This window comes from Urocampus carinirostris, chromosome 15, assembly GCF_059441175.1.
Source record: "Urocampus carinirostris isolate Australia breed hairy pipefish chromosome 15, RoL_Ucar_1.0, whole genome shotgun sequence".
Lineage (NCBI taxonomy): Eukaryota > Metazoa > Chordata > Actinopteri > Syngnathiformes > Syngnathidae > Urocampus > Urocampus carinirostris.
The window spans coordinates 10,431,612-10,449,826 of NC_142363.1; the positions used below are offsets into that span (position 1 = coordinate 10,431,612).

The 18,215-nt window shown below is 38.7% G+C and overlaps 2 protein-coding genes across 3 annotated transcripts; one reads left to right on the plus strand and one right to left on the minus strand.

Moving 5' to 3' along the window:
* Positions 1–1,321: 1,321 nt before the first annotated feature.
* Positions 1,322–10,514, minus strand: hmgcl (3-hydroxy-3-methylglutaryl-CoA lyase). 2 transcript variants are annotated; one of them, XM_088354213.1, is made up of 9 exons: positions 10,379–10,514; positions 9,648–9,731; positions 9,460–9,567; positions 9,277–9,372; positions 9,069–9,217; positions 7,196–7,259; positions 5,826–6,014; positions 3,566–3,691; positions 1,322–2,603 (listed from the first exon to the last, which is right to left on the minus strand). In XM_088354213.1, the coding sequence occupies exons 1-9, from the start codon at positions 10,469–10,471 to the stop codon at positions 2,502–2,504; spliced, it is 1,011 nt and encodes a 336-aa protein (XP_088210339.1). In that variant the 5' UTR covers positions 10,472–10,514; the 3' UTR covers positions 1,322–2,501. The 2 variants fall into 2 exon arrangements, with proteins under 2 accessions (XP_088210339.1, XP_088210340.1); XM_088354214.1 differs by having other exon boundaries at positions 9,648–9,727; positions 10,379–10,489.
* Positions 10,515–13,854: 3,340 nt separating this feature from the next.
* Positions 13,855–15,215, plus strand: LOC148351532 (H/ACA ribonucleoprotein complex subunit 3-like). The gene is made up of 2 exons (XM_088354456.1): positions 13,855–14,040; positions 14,836–15,215. Exons 1-2 carry the CDS (start codon positions 13,987–13,989, stop codon positions 14,974–14,976), a joined length of 195 nt encoding a protein of 64 aa, XP_088210582.1. The 5' UTR covers positions 13,855–13,986; the 3' UTR covers positions 14,977–15,215.
* The last annotated feature ends 3,000 nt before the right edge of the window (positions 15,216–18,215 follow it).

Here is an 18,215-nt window from a genome sequence, read left to right on the forward strand (position 1 = left end):
ACAATGATAAATGGAATCCACCTGTGTGTAATCGAGTCTCTGTATAAATGCACCTGCACTGTGATAGTCTCAGAGGTCTGTTTAAACCGCAGAGAGCATCATGAAGAATGAGGAACTCACCAGGCAGGTCCGAGATACTGTTGTGGAGAAGTTTAAAGCTGGATTTGGATTCAAAAAGATTTCCCAAGCTTTAAAAATCCCAAGGACCACTGTGCAAGCAATAATATTGAAATGGAAAAAGTATCAGACCACTGCAAATCTACCAAGATCAGGCCGTCCCCCTAATCTTTCAGCTCATATAAAGAGAAAACTGATCAGGGATGCAGCCAAGAGGCCCATGATCACTCTGGATGAACTGCAGAGGTCTACAGCTGAGGAGGGAGAATCTGTCCTTAGGAAAACAATCAGTCGTATACTGCACAAATCTGGCCTTTAGGGAAGAGTGGCAAGAAGGAAGCCATTTCTTAAAGATATCCATAAAAAGTGTCGTTTAAAGTTTGCCACAAGCCACCTGGGAGACACAACAAACGTGTGGAAGAAGGTGCTCTGGTCAGATGAGACCAAAATCCAACTTTTTGGCAACAATGCGAGACGTTATGTTTGGCATAAAAGCAGCACAGCTCATTACCCTCAACACACCATCCCCACAGTCAAAAATGGTGTTGGCAGCATCATGGTCTGGGCCTGCTTTTCTTCAGCAGGGTCATGGAAGATGGTTAAAATATGGATGGAGCCAAATACAGGACCATTCTGGAAGAAAACCAGATAAGAGTCCGCAAAAGATCTGAGACTGGGACGGAGATTTGTCTTCCAACAAGACAATGATCCAAAACAAAGCAAAAGCTACGATAGAATAGTTCACCAAAAAACAGATCAAGGTGTTAGAATGGCCAAGTCAAAGTCCTCAATCCAATTGAGAATCTGTGGAAAGAACTGAAAACTGCTGTTCACAAACACTTTCCATCCAACCTCACTGAGCTCGAGCTGTTTTGCAAAGAGGAATGGGAAAAAAAATGCAGTTTTTCGTTGTGCAAAACTGATAGAGACATACCCCAAGCGATTTGCAGCTGTAATCGCAGCAAAAGGTGGCGCTACAAAATATTAACTCAATGGGGCTGAATAATTTTGCACACCCACTTTTTCATTTATTTTTTAAAAAAAGTTTAAAATATCCAATAAGGCGTTCCACTTTATGATTGTGTCCCACTTATTGTTGATTCTTCACAAGAAATTACAGTTTTATATCTTTATGTTTAAAGTCTAAAATGTGGCAAAAGGTCACAAAGTTCAAGGGGGCCAAATAGTTTCGCAAGCCACTGTATCTAGAAGCATTTCCAAACAGTATTTATTTTTCTATTCACAAGTTTAAAATGTACATATACACAGCATTGTTGAAAAATAAATATTAACGCATTAAAGTGAATAATTCTGCACAAAAAGAAAAACAATCACATACAATAACAAAAAATTATACAAATTAAGATTTCAACACCAACAGAACGTTTTTAAAAGTCACATTAGTACCATTGAAAATACAATGCAGGGCTAAAATGCCTCTCTTAAGAGACAGTATACTAACACTGGCTCTTTAAGGCACTGTGCGAGCAATGTCATCATACAGAAAACATCTGAGAGGCCATGCCCTTAAATGTGTGTCCCAACAAGAGTACAGAATTATGGAGGACTGATCCTGCCTTATGAAATGAAATGATCTGCAATTATATAGCGCTTTTCAAGTCAAGACTTCCCAAAGCGCTTTACAGTGTGCTTCACATTTCCCAATAGCAGCCGTGCAGCCATGTAAGGCGCTAACCTGATATTGGGGGTAGTAGGGGTTCAGTGTCTTACCCAAGGACACTTCGACATGTAACACGGAGGAGCCGGGATTCGAACTGCGATCTCTTGATCCCAAGACGAGCGCTCTACCTCCTGAGCCACTGCCGATAATTGTATAAATAAATAACCACAAATAGATGCCATCAAAATAAATGAACACATAAACAACATAATACCTGAATATATGACATCAATACAATTTATTCATATAACAATACATTTGATCATTTATTTGTTGAGGTATATGTTTTGTCATATATTTTGTCGGGTATTTTTTCGAAACAAAATATTTCAATACGGAGGCTGGTCTAACTAGCTGAGCTTTTCACCCATTGGTTGATCAATAAATGCACCATTGAACCGCAATGCCTTTCTTGATGAACCAATAGGTGCCGCCGCCACCTCATTTGAATGACATTTTGTTGTGACAGAATAGACGGCAAACTAAAACACTAACAATTCAATTCTAAAATACCTAAAAAAAATAAATGAAAAATGCATAAATAAATGAACAAACTGCATTCATGTAGTGCTTTTAGATGTTACGTGACCTATGTGATCATATGTGTGGCATGTTTTTAGGTATCTATTCATACATGTATTTGTGAATACGGCAAGATCGGTCCTCCATACAGAGTGGGATAGTCCTCATGGTCGAATGTTTTCTACAGTTTGCAGGTCGCCTGTGCCACTTTAGAACTGGTTTTCCTGTTAAGGCTTCGGCAAATGAAAGCTCCTGCATCCATCAGTTTGGCAAGGTCCACTCCCTGAGAGAAAAAAATAAGCAGTGTCTGAAACTCATGACCAAAAGTTAGCGGACACCAGGGCAGACAATTCTAAAAAGTTGCCTGCCCAGCCATAAAGTTGCCTGCCCCATTTTTCTCAACTTGAAACACATTAAGACGACTAATCGAAAAAAAAAAAAACATTGTTGCAAAGTATTGAGGATTGATGATCAGAATATATAACAGAACAACACTTTAAAATTAAGGTTATCATAAATCTACTTATAACATTCATTACATGTATATGACATCGCTGTTTTCCATCTCCCATCAGTAGGTACCTGTATTTACTCATCTTCATTCATGCAATGTTTGCGTTGAGTCGTCTGCTACAAGCACGTTTACATTTTGTAGCGCCATAAATTTTGTTAGCTTCTTTTGAATGTTTCTTCTGGGACCGAGGTTTTGGCTTGATTCCTAACCACTTATCCATTTTTCTTGTATTCTCTTTGCGTCTACTTTGAAAACTGATATGCAAATGCACGACATTATAACGCTCGAGAAAGTCCGGAAGCACAAAGTTAGTCGATGCAGGCTTCTGATCGGCTGCTGAGTATGCAAATTGCCAAGCGAACAGAAATTCCGATATTTCCAAACAGAACAAAGATTTCGAAAATTGGAATCAAGCAAACGTTTAATTTGAAAAAAAAAAAAATCTTTCTATTTTTTCTTGATAAAGTTGTCGGTCACCCAGGCGGAGACCTTTTGTAAGTTGTACGCCCGAAGTAAAATATGCACGCCCCGGGCGTCCGGGCAGACATTATTTCATACACTGAAATAAGTCCTTTTTACAATAACTATAACAGCTAAGACTGACTAATTAGAAAACATTGTGAAACAACAGAATGCGCACCAACATTAAAATCAGTTTGAATTCATTTAATAAATGAATAAAGTGGAGAAAAAAAAAAACTTTACTGCTTTAGGTACACCAAATTACTTACAGTTTGAATGCCAAGTCCATGGAGCATGTAGACAACATCTTCAGTGGCGACGTTCCCAGAAGCACCCTGTGCATAAGGACAACCGCCAAGCCCAGAAACAGAAGAGTCCACCACGCTCACTCCCATCTACAAGCCAAAGATTTATAATAGACACGAAATAGAAATTACTGCTATGCACTAACCACACTTGTATGGAGGACACATTTCGAAGAACCCTGAAAAGTACAGTACTGTTCACAACATTGCAAATGTGAATGTGCTTTTCAATGAGCTAACATTCTGCACATTCATATTTTAAGGGATTGCTGAGCAATTCATTAAAATAATTTGATTAAGTCATCATTTAAAAAAAACTTCGACATGAAAATTTGCTAAACTCAAAGGAATTATTTAGAGAGGGTGCTTATTATCAAACATATTAGTAACGAGTAAATTGGTGAGTTTGAACAAGTTCATCACAAGGTATGTGTCGCTGATTTTATGCACAAGGTATACAAAAAGATCTATTATTGACCAAGCATTTTGCAGGGGATGCATTCAGATGAATGTTAATCTGATGGGGGACGTTGTTTAAATTCAATTGCAATTATAATTATCCGGACAAGATGATAAAAATCGAGGTTTTATTTTTGTGCCTTATCGCACGTCCCTAACTGTATGTTAGAAGAAAACCACCAGGATCACTTAATCTGAAAGTCAGATATCAATTTGATTGGTCGTATTGGAGTCCAGAATTGGGCTGTTAGTGATATAAATAGGACCAAAAAGAACATAATTTCGCTTTGAACCCCTTTACAGTGGCTTGCGAAACTATTTGGCCCCCTTGAACTTTGTGACCTTTTGCCACATTTCAGACTTAAAACATCAAGATATAAAACTGTAATTTCTTGTGAAGCATCAACAATATGTGGGACACAATCATGAAGTGTATGCCTATTCATAATGTGTATGCCTATTTGAAATTCATAATAGAATACTACGACACTAACTACAAATATATTTATTCTTCATAAAATAATCCTCGGCACTATCTGGTAATTAGGAGGTCTCAATATACAATTTTATTTTACCGGTATTTGTATTTGAATTGTCGAAGAGAGAGTTTGTGTCCTTAATCATATGAATGCAGTTCGGTATATCTAGTGCACAGTTAATTAAAAATATGATTTATACTTTACCCAAAATGGGAATTTTTAAACCTTTGTAGTATAACTATTTCCTTGCCATTTGCAATCAAGTTGAATTCACTACTAAGCTATAAGGAACAGTAGCATCATTGAACAATGCGAGTGAAATCTTGGTTTGCTGTTGATTTATATTAACGGCTGTTTTTGAATTTAACACCCACCCGCAGAATCAAAATGCCCAAAATGGGACAAATGCTGGCTTTCATACATATAATTACAATTATTGTTGATCATTTTCAGAGTATAAATTGGGAATGAGAAGACATAGATTTTAAGAAGAATCAATCAGTTTTAAAACTCTGTGCTTTTTTAGGAATCCTTTTCAAGGCTTAGCGGATTAAATCGCCGCATACAACTGGCTCCAACCGCGTGCAACGTCATTTAGCATCTGGGGTCTAAAAAAGTTTATGATGCCTGTCTAAATAAGAAATGAGTTCCTTTTATACATAACAGGAGCAAAATTGGAGATTTGACTGTACTTCATTCATTATTTACAACGTACATGTGGTATTTCAGTGTTTTCAATAAACTCCTAAATTTATAGATTTGAATTGAGAGGTAGTTAACGTTGTCTATCAAAAACGCTTCACTTTCTGAATCATTAGTTATTTTCAAGTCGCTGGAGTTTCCTTTCATCCTCTAGGAACGATGACAAACGAATGCAGTTTGATCGGTTGACAACAGCACTAAAGGACAAGTTTTCACATCTGTGTTGCAATCTAGCACTATTCGACAGTACAGTTGCCCTGGCACTGTCATCCAGAAATATAAGGCTCACATTTTACTCAAAGCAGCCCTAAATTTGGATTTTTTTCAACGCACAAGTAAATATGTGCTTGTCTTTGTAATCACTGTCTTGATTTAGTCATGGTAAATAGGTGAATTGGTAAGCTAGCTCTACACAGGATATATCATTATTTTGATACTTAACCTAACATTTGCACTGTTTGTGTTTGTACACTCTTTCTAATCGGATAAAAGGCAAATATTTTTCAGTGATTTGTTCCTAGGATTAATAAACTACTAGCCTAAAATCTAGAAGAGTGCAAGTGAGAACATGAGCGATAACAAACCTGCAAGGCCACAAGGATGTTGGGGAGGGCCTGCCCGTACGTGTCATGGCAGTGCACTGCCAGGGCGTTGACGGGCACTTCGCGGCTCACAGCTGCCAGCATTTCCCGCATGCCGCCTGGAGTGCCCACCCCAATTGTGTCGCCCAGGGAAATCTCATAGCAACCCATGGAATAAAGACACTTTGCTACCTGTAAAGACACCATTTATGTTTGACCAGACTAGAAGGAACCAACACGTTAATTGTAAATAATTATTTGGAGATTAATTAGAGCAGGGGTCTCCAACCTTTTTCAAGCTGAGAGCTACTTTTTGTTATTAAACGCTAATTTCTATAATGACTTATCAAGTTATTATTATGTAATCACTATGTTATTACCAGAGTACCGTAAAATTCAGACTATAAGGCGCACCTGATCATAAGCCGCACCCAACACATTTTAAAGAAAAAAAAACACTTTGTATATACAGAGGCTTCACCTGACTATAAGCCGCATGTGAGAAATTCACAAAGAAAGACGGTACACAGAAAGAGTTTTATTAATGTTATCTTAATCCCTTTGACACACTAATAAGTGTCTTCACGATGTCAACTGTCACTGCAATATGTCATGCTACATGTCATTAGCAAACAAACTCTTGGGATTCAAGATATTGTGACCATTTCAAAATATACTCATCAGAGAACCATTACGATCAGTCTGAAACGAGATAAGCGAAAACTATAAAGCCGGCGTAACTCACCATTTCACCTACTTCTCTGAATTTTCGCAAGAATGGCTTCGTTACATCAAGGACAATCAATAGTATCCAACCGTGTAAAATATTTATTCCAAAACACACGTTAAGGTCGACAGATAAATAGAAATCCGCCTGAAACGTTTTTGCTTCATTGGACCTTGCTTCTTGTAATCAGTTCGTTTCACCACATAACTTCCGTAAAATTATTCCCAATATGGTAGTTATCGCTCCCCTTTCAGTTGACACCTTTTCCATGGTGAGGTTCTAATTTTATTCATGCATAAAGTGCAAAGTGACATTAAACTTGCGTCTCCCTCCACATATATATTCCATGTGTCCCACTCTTACCTTTACTGCTCGGGCGCCCCTGGCGGCCGATAGAAAAAATGCATAAATTAGCCGCATCATTGCATAAACCGCAGGGTTGAAAGCGTGCCGGAAAAGTCGCGGCTTATAATTTGAATGTTACGGTAAATATTGGTAGTAGGTTTAAATAGACACAGTCAACCACAAGAATTTCTTATTACTAGAAAATCACGATGACCCAGTTATTTTCAGAACAGGTCTACGGGCATCTCAGCTGTCCTAGGGGCACCATGTTGGAGACCCCTGAATTAGAGGGACAACTCACATGTGCTACTTTTTCAGGAGAGACCTTGCCTTCATAAGGGCAGCCAAGGACACACGACACATAGCTGGAGGCACAACAAATGGTTGCACATTCATTCAGAGTCAATCAATTCAGAAAAATCGTAAGAGTTTCACAATTGGTATGCTTATTGAATAGGTGGTTCACGAGATATGCATACAATAATTACCACGCACTGTTTTAAAAAAGGACATTGTGTCTTATTTAATGATTTCTAGTACTAACAAACACTTACTCAAAAACAGAGCAATATTGATATGAATAGCAAGCAAACATACATGAACTAGTATATAAATGTGTATTCATTTTTTATAGGTCAAGAAATTTGTATTTATCTTACATAACATGGGCCTCACTTACAGGTAGCTGACATTTTGTCCGCTATCATGCTGCTACAGGTACCCAAAAACCAAAAGACCAAAAACATTATGCCCGTGTGCTGGAGAAGCCAGAACAAACTGGACAAGTAAATGACAAATAAAAAGTAACTTTTGGTCTCTGTAGTCTTCTTTGTGTTTTGTAGCACTCAATTTTGGTCGCACTACACTATACATCGACATTCGGGGGTCAAATATTATACAGTGTGTCTTTAAGAGTTTCACAAACAGAAAATTGGGACTTGAGCATTAAAGTTGGGACTTAAAACGTTTGAGAAAAATTGGCAATAGGAGAGAATATTTGACTTTTTTGCCACAGGATTTTTTTTTTGCACACTCGCTTTAAATTATTATGAATGAAATCTAATTTTACTTGCAATTTAAATATAGTTGTTGTTAAGTTTGCATACACTTGTGAAGAACAATGTCGTGGCTCTCCTGAGTTTCCAGTTATTTCTACAACTCAGATTTTTCCCTGATAGATTGGAACTGATAGTTCTTCATTCATGAGGTTTCGTTCTTTTATGACTTTATTATGGATTCACAGGAAAAGTGATCCCATCTGCTGGGTCAAAATTATACATACAGCAGCGCTAATATTTGGTAGCATGTCCCTTGGCCATTTTCACTTCAATTAGGCGCTTTTGGTAGCCATTCACAAGATTCTGGAATGCTTCTTTGACCAATCTTCTTCTTCTTGACAGAATTTGTGCAGTTCAGTTAAATTTGATGGGTTTCTGACGTGGACTTGTTTCTTCAGCATTCTCCACAAGTTCTCAATGGGGTTTAAGTCAGGACTTTAGGAAGGCCATTCTAAAACTTTAGTTCTAGCTTGATTTAGCCATTCCATTACCACTTTTGATGTGTGGTTGGGGTCATTGTCCTGTTGGAACACCCAACTGCGCCCAAGACCCAATCTTCGGGCTGATGACTTTAGGTTATCTTGAAGAATTTGAAGGTAATCCTCCTTCTTCATTATCCCAATTACTCTCTGTAAAGCACCAGTTCTATTGGCAGCAAAACAGCCCCATAGCATAATACTACTACCACTGTGTTTGAGAAAAATCAGAGTTTTAGAAATAACAGGAAACTCAAGAGAGCCATGATATTATGTTCTTCACAAGTTTATGTAAACTTTTGACCACATCTGTATTTACATTGGTCACACCTTTGAATGCATTGCTGATCAGATTGTTTGCCTGAATTTGGTAGAGCTCTACTTTGAGTACCTGAGATTTTTCTTTTCTGAATTCTGGCACACAACGTTTTATAGGTATATATTAGTGTCCAATCCCCTTCCTCAAGGTTGTTTGTGTCAACTCTACGTGACATAAGAATATGCAACGAATAACAATATTTTTGCACAAAACCTTTGTGTTCATTTTATTTTAAAATATATGTAAAATATTAAGTTTGAATTTTTTTCACAGGATGCTTTCTTAAGATAAAAGTTTGTTCTCAACTAGCCCTCAGCTTACCCTCTGACAGGAACGCCGGCCTTTTTTGCCGCTTTCACAACCTCATCGAAGCGTCGTAAACTCTCATCCACTGAGCAGTTGATATTTTTCTTACTGAACAGTTCCGACGCGGCACCAAATATGGCAACCTCGGTGGCGCCGGCGTTTAACTGCGATTAAGTCAGAATTAGGAAACACTGAAGTATGAAGGTGTGCTAGATGTACCCACAGCAGCTTGGAATCCCTTGAGGTTGGGGGTGAGGACTGGGTACGACACCCCAGGTTTCTTTTGAATCCCCTTCATCACCTCTTCTTGGTCTGCCATCTGTAACAGGGTAAAGTATCACCAAAAACGGTGTGCTAAGCGTGATTCCAGACTACAAAACATTTGCATGTGGGAGAACAAACTCACTTGTGGAACCCATTTGGGCGATACAAAACTGGTGGCTTCTACTACAGATAGCCCAGACGCGGACAACATGTTGATCAAATGGATCTTGGTTTCTGTTGGAACGATGGTCTGACCAAAAAAAGTGAAAATGTTTTCAACCTGAAAAATCACTGAAACACTGTTAAACGCGACACACTGTAATATATTACCTTTTCATTCTGAAGGCCATCTCTGGGTCCGACCTCCACAATTTTTACTTTCTCTGGCAGACTTGGACCTGCTTTTGTACCTTGCTAGGTAGAACAAACATCACGTTAAAACAGTGTAAAAAAGGTGATGACCGAACCCTAACCCACTAAACCGGGGTGGCTAACCCGGTCCTGGAGAAGTATATGTATTTAAAGAGCCATGCCATACATTTTGAGACAAAATTCAGCAAAGCGCCAAACTTCCTTCCAAGACAAAAACTATTTTTTCAGCGCATTGAATTTCTCTGAGTGACGTTGGATTATTTAAAAAAATGTATGAGGCAATAACAATGCCAGAGCCTGTGTTTAATATCAACAAATATACCACTTTAAACTTGTCTCCCTCCCAGTCACTTAAAATTATTGAGGCTCATTTTTACCTTCAATTTTACACACAAAAATATAACATTTATGCAAAGAATAAATCAAAGTTTCGGACAAATGCAGGTAGAGACAGGAACATTTTCCGAAGCACCTCTGCACAAATTGAATCCTAACCTATATTGGATTTAGTTTTGGGGGGAAACTGCAAAAATAACAAATATATTCTGATTTTGATTTCAGGCGTGCATGTTATTCCAAATACTGCATAGTTGCAAGTTTATATCGAAAAGTCCATGCTTTACTTTAAGGGATGTTCCTTTTTTTCGGTGGTAAAGAATAACAAAAGAAAAATCAAACAGAAGCAATACCTTTGCTGCAGAGCAGAATGACCTGAATTGTTGTCCCATTATTGGTACCGGGGTGAAAATACTTCTGTTTACAAATCTCCATACGGCCGCCATATTGGTCCGGTGTCCGCCCCAAGCTTCTTCTGTGGAAACGGTTGATGGGTCAGACAGCGCGCGGGCGGACTCTAGCGGCCGTTATCTAAAGTGACACAGTCACTAGCAACATTTCTTTATCTGGGACCTGTCTCATGTAATGTTAATTTTTATTATAATGTTTTGTTATTTGATATTCAGAAGGATTTTATTTAAAATAAGATGCGTTCAATTAGATACTCCTCGCTTCATCACACTCCCAATGCTGATGTCATAATTTAAAAAAAAAAAGTTACTCAAAGTCCATCCCCCTGAAAAAGAACGATCGGGACATAATATTACCTAATAAACGTTGTGTGCCAGGGAAGAAATAATCACAAGATTTGTAAATAGACTCAAGGCAAAGTCAGGCAAACAAAAAGTTTTGATCAGGAAGGCAGTGAAAAGCGAGACGAATGTAAATATTTCCTTTGCAAGTAAAATTAGTCTCCCCCCCCCCCTTATAATTCAAAGTGACAGTGTATTAAAATGTGTTATGTTTGGCTGATAATTAAATCATTCATTTAAGAAAAAGGTGATTTTGAATTTCATGAAAAAAAGAAAGAAAAACAGAAGTATGCCACATTATTTTAAGGCAAAAAAGCCCCAACTTTATTGGATGAATCTAAGACGCAGTACAAAGACTACATAGCCATAGTACAAGGGCGATTTTAGCTCCAGAGCTTTGGGGGTACTGAGCACCCAGAGGGTCTGGCTGGTGACGTCACGTACCGTGACATGTCAAATTCAACTAGGATAACATTTTGATTAAAATATTTACTAAAGGCTTTTTTCCTCCATATTTTTGTTTTAAGGTCGTTTTTATTGAGTGAATGTTGTAATAGAATTAGGACACTCTTGGGCTTCCATAATAACATTCTTTCACAGTAATACACCGGCGCCACCACAGACTCCGTCGCTATACCTGAAATGACACTAGCCGAACAAAAGGGAGCAGGGAGAGGGCGAGAGCGGTGCTAGGAATCAAATGGACTGAACCATTTGTAGGCAGTTTAGTATTTCTGACGTTGTGTTGTTCACATTTTTGTTGTGGTTTACTTTTTTATGTCTCAACTAGTGTTTTTCATGATATTCAAGCCTATCCTGCCCTTTATTAAATAAAAGAGACGTTATTCTATTTTTCAAAATTATATTTAAGGTAGGCAGCACGGCGGCGCAGTGGTTAGCGCTTGTGCGGCACAGTTCATGCCATGGGAACCTGTCGTGGGTTCAAATCCAGCTCCAGACTTTCTGTGCGGAGTTTGTATGTTCTCCCCGTGCTTGCGTGGGTTTCCTCCGGGCACTCCGGTTTCCTCCCACATTCCAAAGACATGCATTTCAGGTGAATTGGCCGGTCCAAATTGTCCCTGGGTGTGAATGAGCGAATGAGTTGCCTGTCCCTGTGTGCCCTGCGATTGGCTGGCAACCAGTTCAGGGTGTCCCCTGCCCACTGCCCGATGATTGCTGGGATGGGCTCCAGCCCCCCGCGACCCTACTGAGGATAAGCGGTACGGCTAATGAGATGAGATGAGAGATATTTAAGGTATTTTATAATTCATTTTTAATGTTATTGTTTGTCAATGCAATGGAACATCCATTGCAGCCTGGTCACCCTGGAAGGGGGAATACCTCATGTGCGGTCCCTTCTCAAGGTTTCTTCTTTTTTTCTCATGTTGAGGTTTTTGAGTTTTTCCTTGCCCTTATGTAGGTTTTAGATCAGGGGATGATGTAATAATAGTCTGTAGTTTGCAATCATCTGTGGTCTGTGCAGCCCTTTGAGACTCCTTGTGATTAGGGGTTCGGAAATAAACATGACTTGACTTGACTATCATTTTTTGGGGGTGTTTGGGTTGAATTCTGGAGTGCTTGAGCACCCCCAAAAACTGGCTGGACATAGTATTTTGCTGAATGTGGCTTGTATACTTTTTCAGAATATCCTAATATTTTGAGATGGGATATTTGAGTTTTCGTCCCCAAAATGTTCCTTCATAAACTTTGCTGGAGCCTTCATAGAGTACATTTGCACTTTATTGAGTGTAAATATTAGGTTAGAATGAGTGTGCTGAAGTCAAGTGTGTGATCCATTTAGCAACATGAAACAACGTGGAAAAAGAAGACCAACAACACCTTTACATATAAGTTCTGTGGTATAATGTTGTTACTTCTCAGCTCATATTTTCCCCCTAAATGTTTTAGAAATAATCAATCTATTTGTGGCCATGGCATAATGTTTTCCTACTACTTACAAGACTGTCTCAGAAAATGTAAATATTGTGATGAATGTTCTGAATTTTAAGTAATGCAATAAAAAAAGAAAGAGCAATACATTCTATATTCAGCTGATCATGGCGAAAACTCAAATATCCCATCTCAAAATATTACAACAACATTAAAAAGTATACGAGTAGGCGGTGAGCCCTAATAGTGTTGAATCGACAAACTCTCTTTGCTGATCTTTCGTGTGTGACATGATAGCTTGATTTGTGACTTGGTGTAACAAGAGGGTTATTGGTGGCTGAGTAATCATCCACACACCCCCCCATTGCTCCAAAATGGGAGGTTGTCCTCCAAGATTTGAAAAGTGTGAATCATTAATGTTAAAGGATTTTATACATTTGACTATAAAGGGTTTTAGACGATTGACTCAGTTTAATGCAATAAAGATATTCACTGACTGGGCTGTAGTTCAATGTCAGGGCAGGCTGTTCGAAAAGCATAACATTTTGTCCAGGAAATTTTGATAAACAAGACTGGTGGATTTGCTGACGCTGAACGACAGGCGTTCTTTTGGGACATCAAGGCGCTGTGTTGTGAGATCGTTGGGCGCAAAACTACTGCTTGGCACGCCCATGGAAGGAGCTGAGACGCCATCTTGCGGGGAGACGTGAGCCAATAAGAAAGCTAAAGAACTTCAGAAGAAGGCTTCACACACACTTCAACGTCACTTCTACTTCAGCCGTCTCCTGATTTACACTTTACACTTAGTTCTGATGTTGTGAATAAATCGGCCCCCATGTGAAAGGCCTTCCTGGTCATTTTTTCTCAAGTCTATATCTGAAAAAACAAAACTGCTTGCTTCTGTATTCCATTGTCAGTTGGACTTGTATGTTAAAAATATATTTAAAGGCAGATACAGTACATTTAATAGTTGGTTCTATACGATACATTCATATACTGTAATTACATTGATTTCCCTTCTTGCAAATTGTACACCACAAAATCTTTACAATTAAAGAGGGCCCCCACTGTTACGTTACTCAACACAGAAAAAGTCCAAATATTTTCTTTGGTAAAACTTTGTTTTCGCAAGTGTCATGTGACGAGCGTTGGTGAGGGTTAGGTAACTCACTTTCCCAGAATGCTTCACGCTGTAGTCTTTAAACCGGATATCCGTTTTTCATCTTCGCCGCAACGTGCTACAGTTTGTTCGTAACAGACTCAAAAAACTGATTTTTTTTGTAGCTTGTTCCAACCTTTTTGGCCGATTGATCGTCGACATGTACTTGCACTATTATACGGATGAGAATGGGGACAGAGTTTACACTTTGAAGGTAGTACGGTGTTGTATTTTCTTAGCCAGCTCGCGCGTACCAGTCAAACTCATGCCTGCTAGCGTTGGCTTTATGGTTAACAAAATAATAAACTGCATGCTCTATGCGTCTTAATGCAGTGGTGTATCCTCGCTATTGTTAATTCTGTGTAAGACGTTGTTTTTCAAGTCAACCCACCAAAAGTATCAACAATGATCAATAACCTACCAAACTTGAAATAACGTTTTTTCATCTTGGTCAATTCCATATAATGTGCTGGTCGATGGCATGATCATCAAGTACATATGAAAGTAATTAATTCAATGTAAATCCTAGTTTTCGTGAATTTGTCATATTCTTAGAATTTCGATACTAAATACTTTTATTATATTTTATGACATTGTCCTTTCCCCCTATAAGTCCAGTCATGTTTGAAGGCGCCCTCCATTACAAGTCTCAAAGGGTTGTACAGACTATTTGTGTCCAATTTTGCTGGTCTCCGAGTGATCCCAAGAGCCAAGAAGAAATCCATAGGTTGGAGGTGGTTCTCCATTTGGGCCTTGGTTCTGTGGAACACTCTGCCCTCTGACATTTGATCTTTGTTAAATGCAAATGTGACTCGTTGCCATGTTTCAAGTTATATTTTATACATTATATTGATTAATTAAATCAGAAAATACTGTGGTAAATTGTTAATGAACATACAAGCACATGTATGGAGTGGGTACAATTGGACGTCTGAAATAATGTGTTTAGAAGAAAACATCGTGATTTTGTGTGTTTTCTAACCTGATAATTTTCTTTTTGTTCTAATAGAGAGTGTCACCCAGCGGAGCGCCCACCAGCTCAGCCCATCCTGCCCGCTTCACCCCAGAGGACAAGTTCTCTCGCCACCGTGTGATCCTGAAGAAACGCTTCGGGATTCTTCTCACCCAACAGCCCAGACCTGTGCTCTAAATTAGCTGCCCCTCGGATATAGCGGGTTTTCTAAAATGCCTGCAAGAAAACGCATCCTTTTAGATCACAACACGCTAGGGATCGTTGTAAATTCCTTTCCCGAGAGTGTGTTATAATGTTCAAGTTCGATACCTTTTTTGGAATTCATCTTGTTTTTACAGTTTTTAAATGCACAAGGTTCTGCATGTGTGTATCCAGTCAACAAATGCCGACTGTAATAAAACCATGAAGCACCAAAATTGTCCTTGTTTTTGAAATTTTGACTTCTTCCTTTAGCATCACAATAAGAAGAGAAATGCCACGTCTAACAAGAGCCCTTGTAAAAGCATAGTTAATGTGAGCGATGTTTTTATAAGATGTTTCTTGACCTTTTTGGAAGCTCACACTTTGGTGATGTTATGGCATAATAATGTCACGTATAGTTTACATAAAGAACTTTGAAGAGGATGATGTGGACATAATCTTAACCTGATCAACTTTGTGCTGGGATCTCATAATAAACCTCTACTAACTTAAAGCAAACAAACACGTGAGGGTGATAAATCCAACTATTTACATTGTATGTAAAAAAAATACTATCAAGTGGCCTTGCAAAAAAAATGTTTAGTGGCCTAAAAGTATTGAAAAACAATGTCACACATTGCCAATTTCCCCCCTGAAAAGTAAAAAAGTGACTGTGTGTTAAATGACAACCAGATGTTACTTTACAGTGTAATACATCTAAAAACAAGTGCTAAACAGCACAAGAAAGAATGTAAGGGTTACAATGAACCATTTTGCCCAGCCTTTTTGAAGTTTTAGGGTACCCATAGCAGCAAGATAGCAGACAATTATGTCAGCTCCCGCTGGGTGCCGCTCATGTGTAAAATAAAAGCAACATTTTCGACCTTACGAGTGTTTCCGAAAAGCACTATTTTTGTACCATAGTTCATGTGTATTTTGGGTTATTCAAATCAATACTAAATTAAGTTTATTAAATACATAGCCTGCTGCCCCTTTATGTGCCCCCTTTATTTCTAAAATCTCATATTTTTCCTTTCGGTATTATTAAAGGGACACTAATTTTTGACCGCTGCATGTCATTGTATTGTGTAGTGCAGGGGACAGCAACCTTTTCGGTGCGGAGTGCCACTTTCAAATGTCCTTGTAATTTAGTGTGCCACACCAAGATTAATGACTCGCACAACATTTTTTGTATATCCAACTGAGCTGTCATTTTACACTAGTCCAAATATACAACATGGATGGACATTGAAATCGTATAACTGAACTATTTATCTAGCATTATTCTTGTTCATCAATAAACTAAGAAATGAATGTGAGCAACGCATGAAAAGGCCTGTAGACATCCATGACTTCAACTTTTGACTTGAAGAATCAACCATTCTTCATCAACTATGAACTAGTCGGAAACAACGTCTTCCCGGACGCCCGGGGCGTGCATCTTTTACGTTGGGCGTACAATTTACAAAATGTCTCTGCCCGGGTGGCAGACAACTTTTTGGAGAAAAAAAAAAAAATATTGTTTTTCAAATCAAACACTTGCTTTATTCCGATTTCAAAATCTTCGTTCGGTTTGGAAATTTCGGAATTTCGGTTTGTTTGTCAATTTGCACACTCGCCAGCCGATCAGAAGCCTGCATCAAATAACTTCGTGCTTCCGTACTTTCCCGAGTGTTTTTAGGTCGTGCATTTGCATATAATTTTCCAAAGTAGGAGCACAGATAACACAAAAAAATGGATAAGGAGTTAGGAATCAAGCCAAAACCTCAGCCCCAGAAGAAAGATTCAAAAGAAGCTAACAAAACTTATGATGCTACAAAACATAAACTTACATTACAAGCATTGTGGAAAGAGGAGTTCATGCATGAATTGCATGAATGAAGATGAATAAATACAGGTACATACTGATGGCAGATGGAAAACAGCAATGTCATATACATGCAATGAATGTTATAAATAGATTTATAATAAACTTATTTTAAAAGTGTTTTTCTGTTATATATTTTGAAATCCTTAATACTTTGCAACAATGTTTTTTTTTTTTACGATTAGTCGTCTTATTGCGTTTCAAGTAGAGAAAAATGGGGCAGGCAACTTTATGGCTGGGCAGGCAACTTTTCAGAGTTGTCTGCCCTGGTTTTTGTCATGAGTGTCAGACACAAGATACAGCTACCATACCATTCACCAATGAAAATGAAATCTTATTGCAGAAAACATCAAATTGAAACAGACATGCACACACACTCTTTCTTCCAGCCCCTCATCTTGACGTTCGACACTTCTGGCTGACCTGGGGATGTGTTTTATTCTTTCTTATCTTTATTATTTATTATGATCTATTATTGTCCATTTGTTAGGCATGCCACCAAACAAAACCTCCGAGTTCGAAAAGGACGCTTCTTTAATATATTCGCATTAAGTAAAATATTTTCCATTTTTTGCTATGTAGTGAGCAATGGCATTTTTAGCAGTGACAATGGTTTTCAGGGTCTGTGTTTGTTTGCCATACCTGGACATAGCGCGTTTTAATGTCTCCGCCTTGTCAGACTCATGCTTGAATTCACGTTTGGTCTCGTAATCATGTTTAATAGTTGATGTGTGAGGCACAACGCTCTTGAGGCATAATGCACAAACAGCACGGTCTTTTTCTTGTCCAAAGCCCCAGTCATCTCCATGCTGGCTGGAAAGAACGAGACTTTTTCGCTGGAGGAGCCGTCGTGATTCATTCATTTATCACGCGCCTGTGTTTCGTTGGCTGGGTTAAAACACGGAGCTCTCCTCGGCACCGCGCAGACACATGCTCACAAACGGAGCAGAGGAGGGGCACGACCGTAAAGCCTGTAAACAACACGCACGCAACTGAAAATGTCTAAATTTCAGGTATATGCGCTTTAAAGAAAAGAAAATCATTATTATTTTGCCGTGCGCTTGCGTGCCACTGGTTAACCCCTCGCGTGCCACTGCTGGCATGCGTGTAATAAGTTGCCGACCCCTGGTGTAGTGCAACACCAAACGAGTGCTAAAAACCACAAGGAAGAATTCAAACTGCAACTCAAAGTTACCACACTGCAAGATTTTTCCTTTTTTGTCCAGCCTTTCACAAGGTTTTTGGATTTTGGGTGTACCCTTAGCAGCAAGTATTTTACAAATGCATGTTTACTTGATAGTTTGCGTAATTTTGCCAACTAGTCAAATCATTAGATAGTGGGATGTTGGGACGCGTTCTCAGGGATGGG

Bases quoted from the DNA above. Each gene is read 5' to 3' on its own strand.
- hmgcl (XM_088354213.1), bottom strand. From the start codon at position 10,471: ATGGCGGCCGTATGGAGATTTGTAAACAGAAGTATTTTCACCCCGGTA. The intron at 9,218-9,276 runs GTGGGTACATCT...ACTTAATCGCAG, and splicing joins TCAAGGGATTCCAAGCTGCT to TTAAACGCCGGCGCCACCGA. The intron at 3,692-5,825 runs GTTTGTTATCGC...TTTGGCTTGTAG, and splicing joins ACATCCTTGTGGCCTTGCAG to ATGGGAGTGAGCGTGGTGGA.
- LOC148351532 (XM_088354456.1), top strand. From the start codon at position 13,987: ATGTACTTGCACTATTATACGGATGAGAATGGGGACAGAGTTTACACT. The intron at 14,041-14,835 runs GTAGTACGGTGT...TTGTTCTAATAG, and splicing joins ACAGAGTTTACACTTTGAAG to AGAGTGTCACCCAGCGGAGC.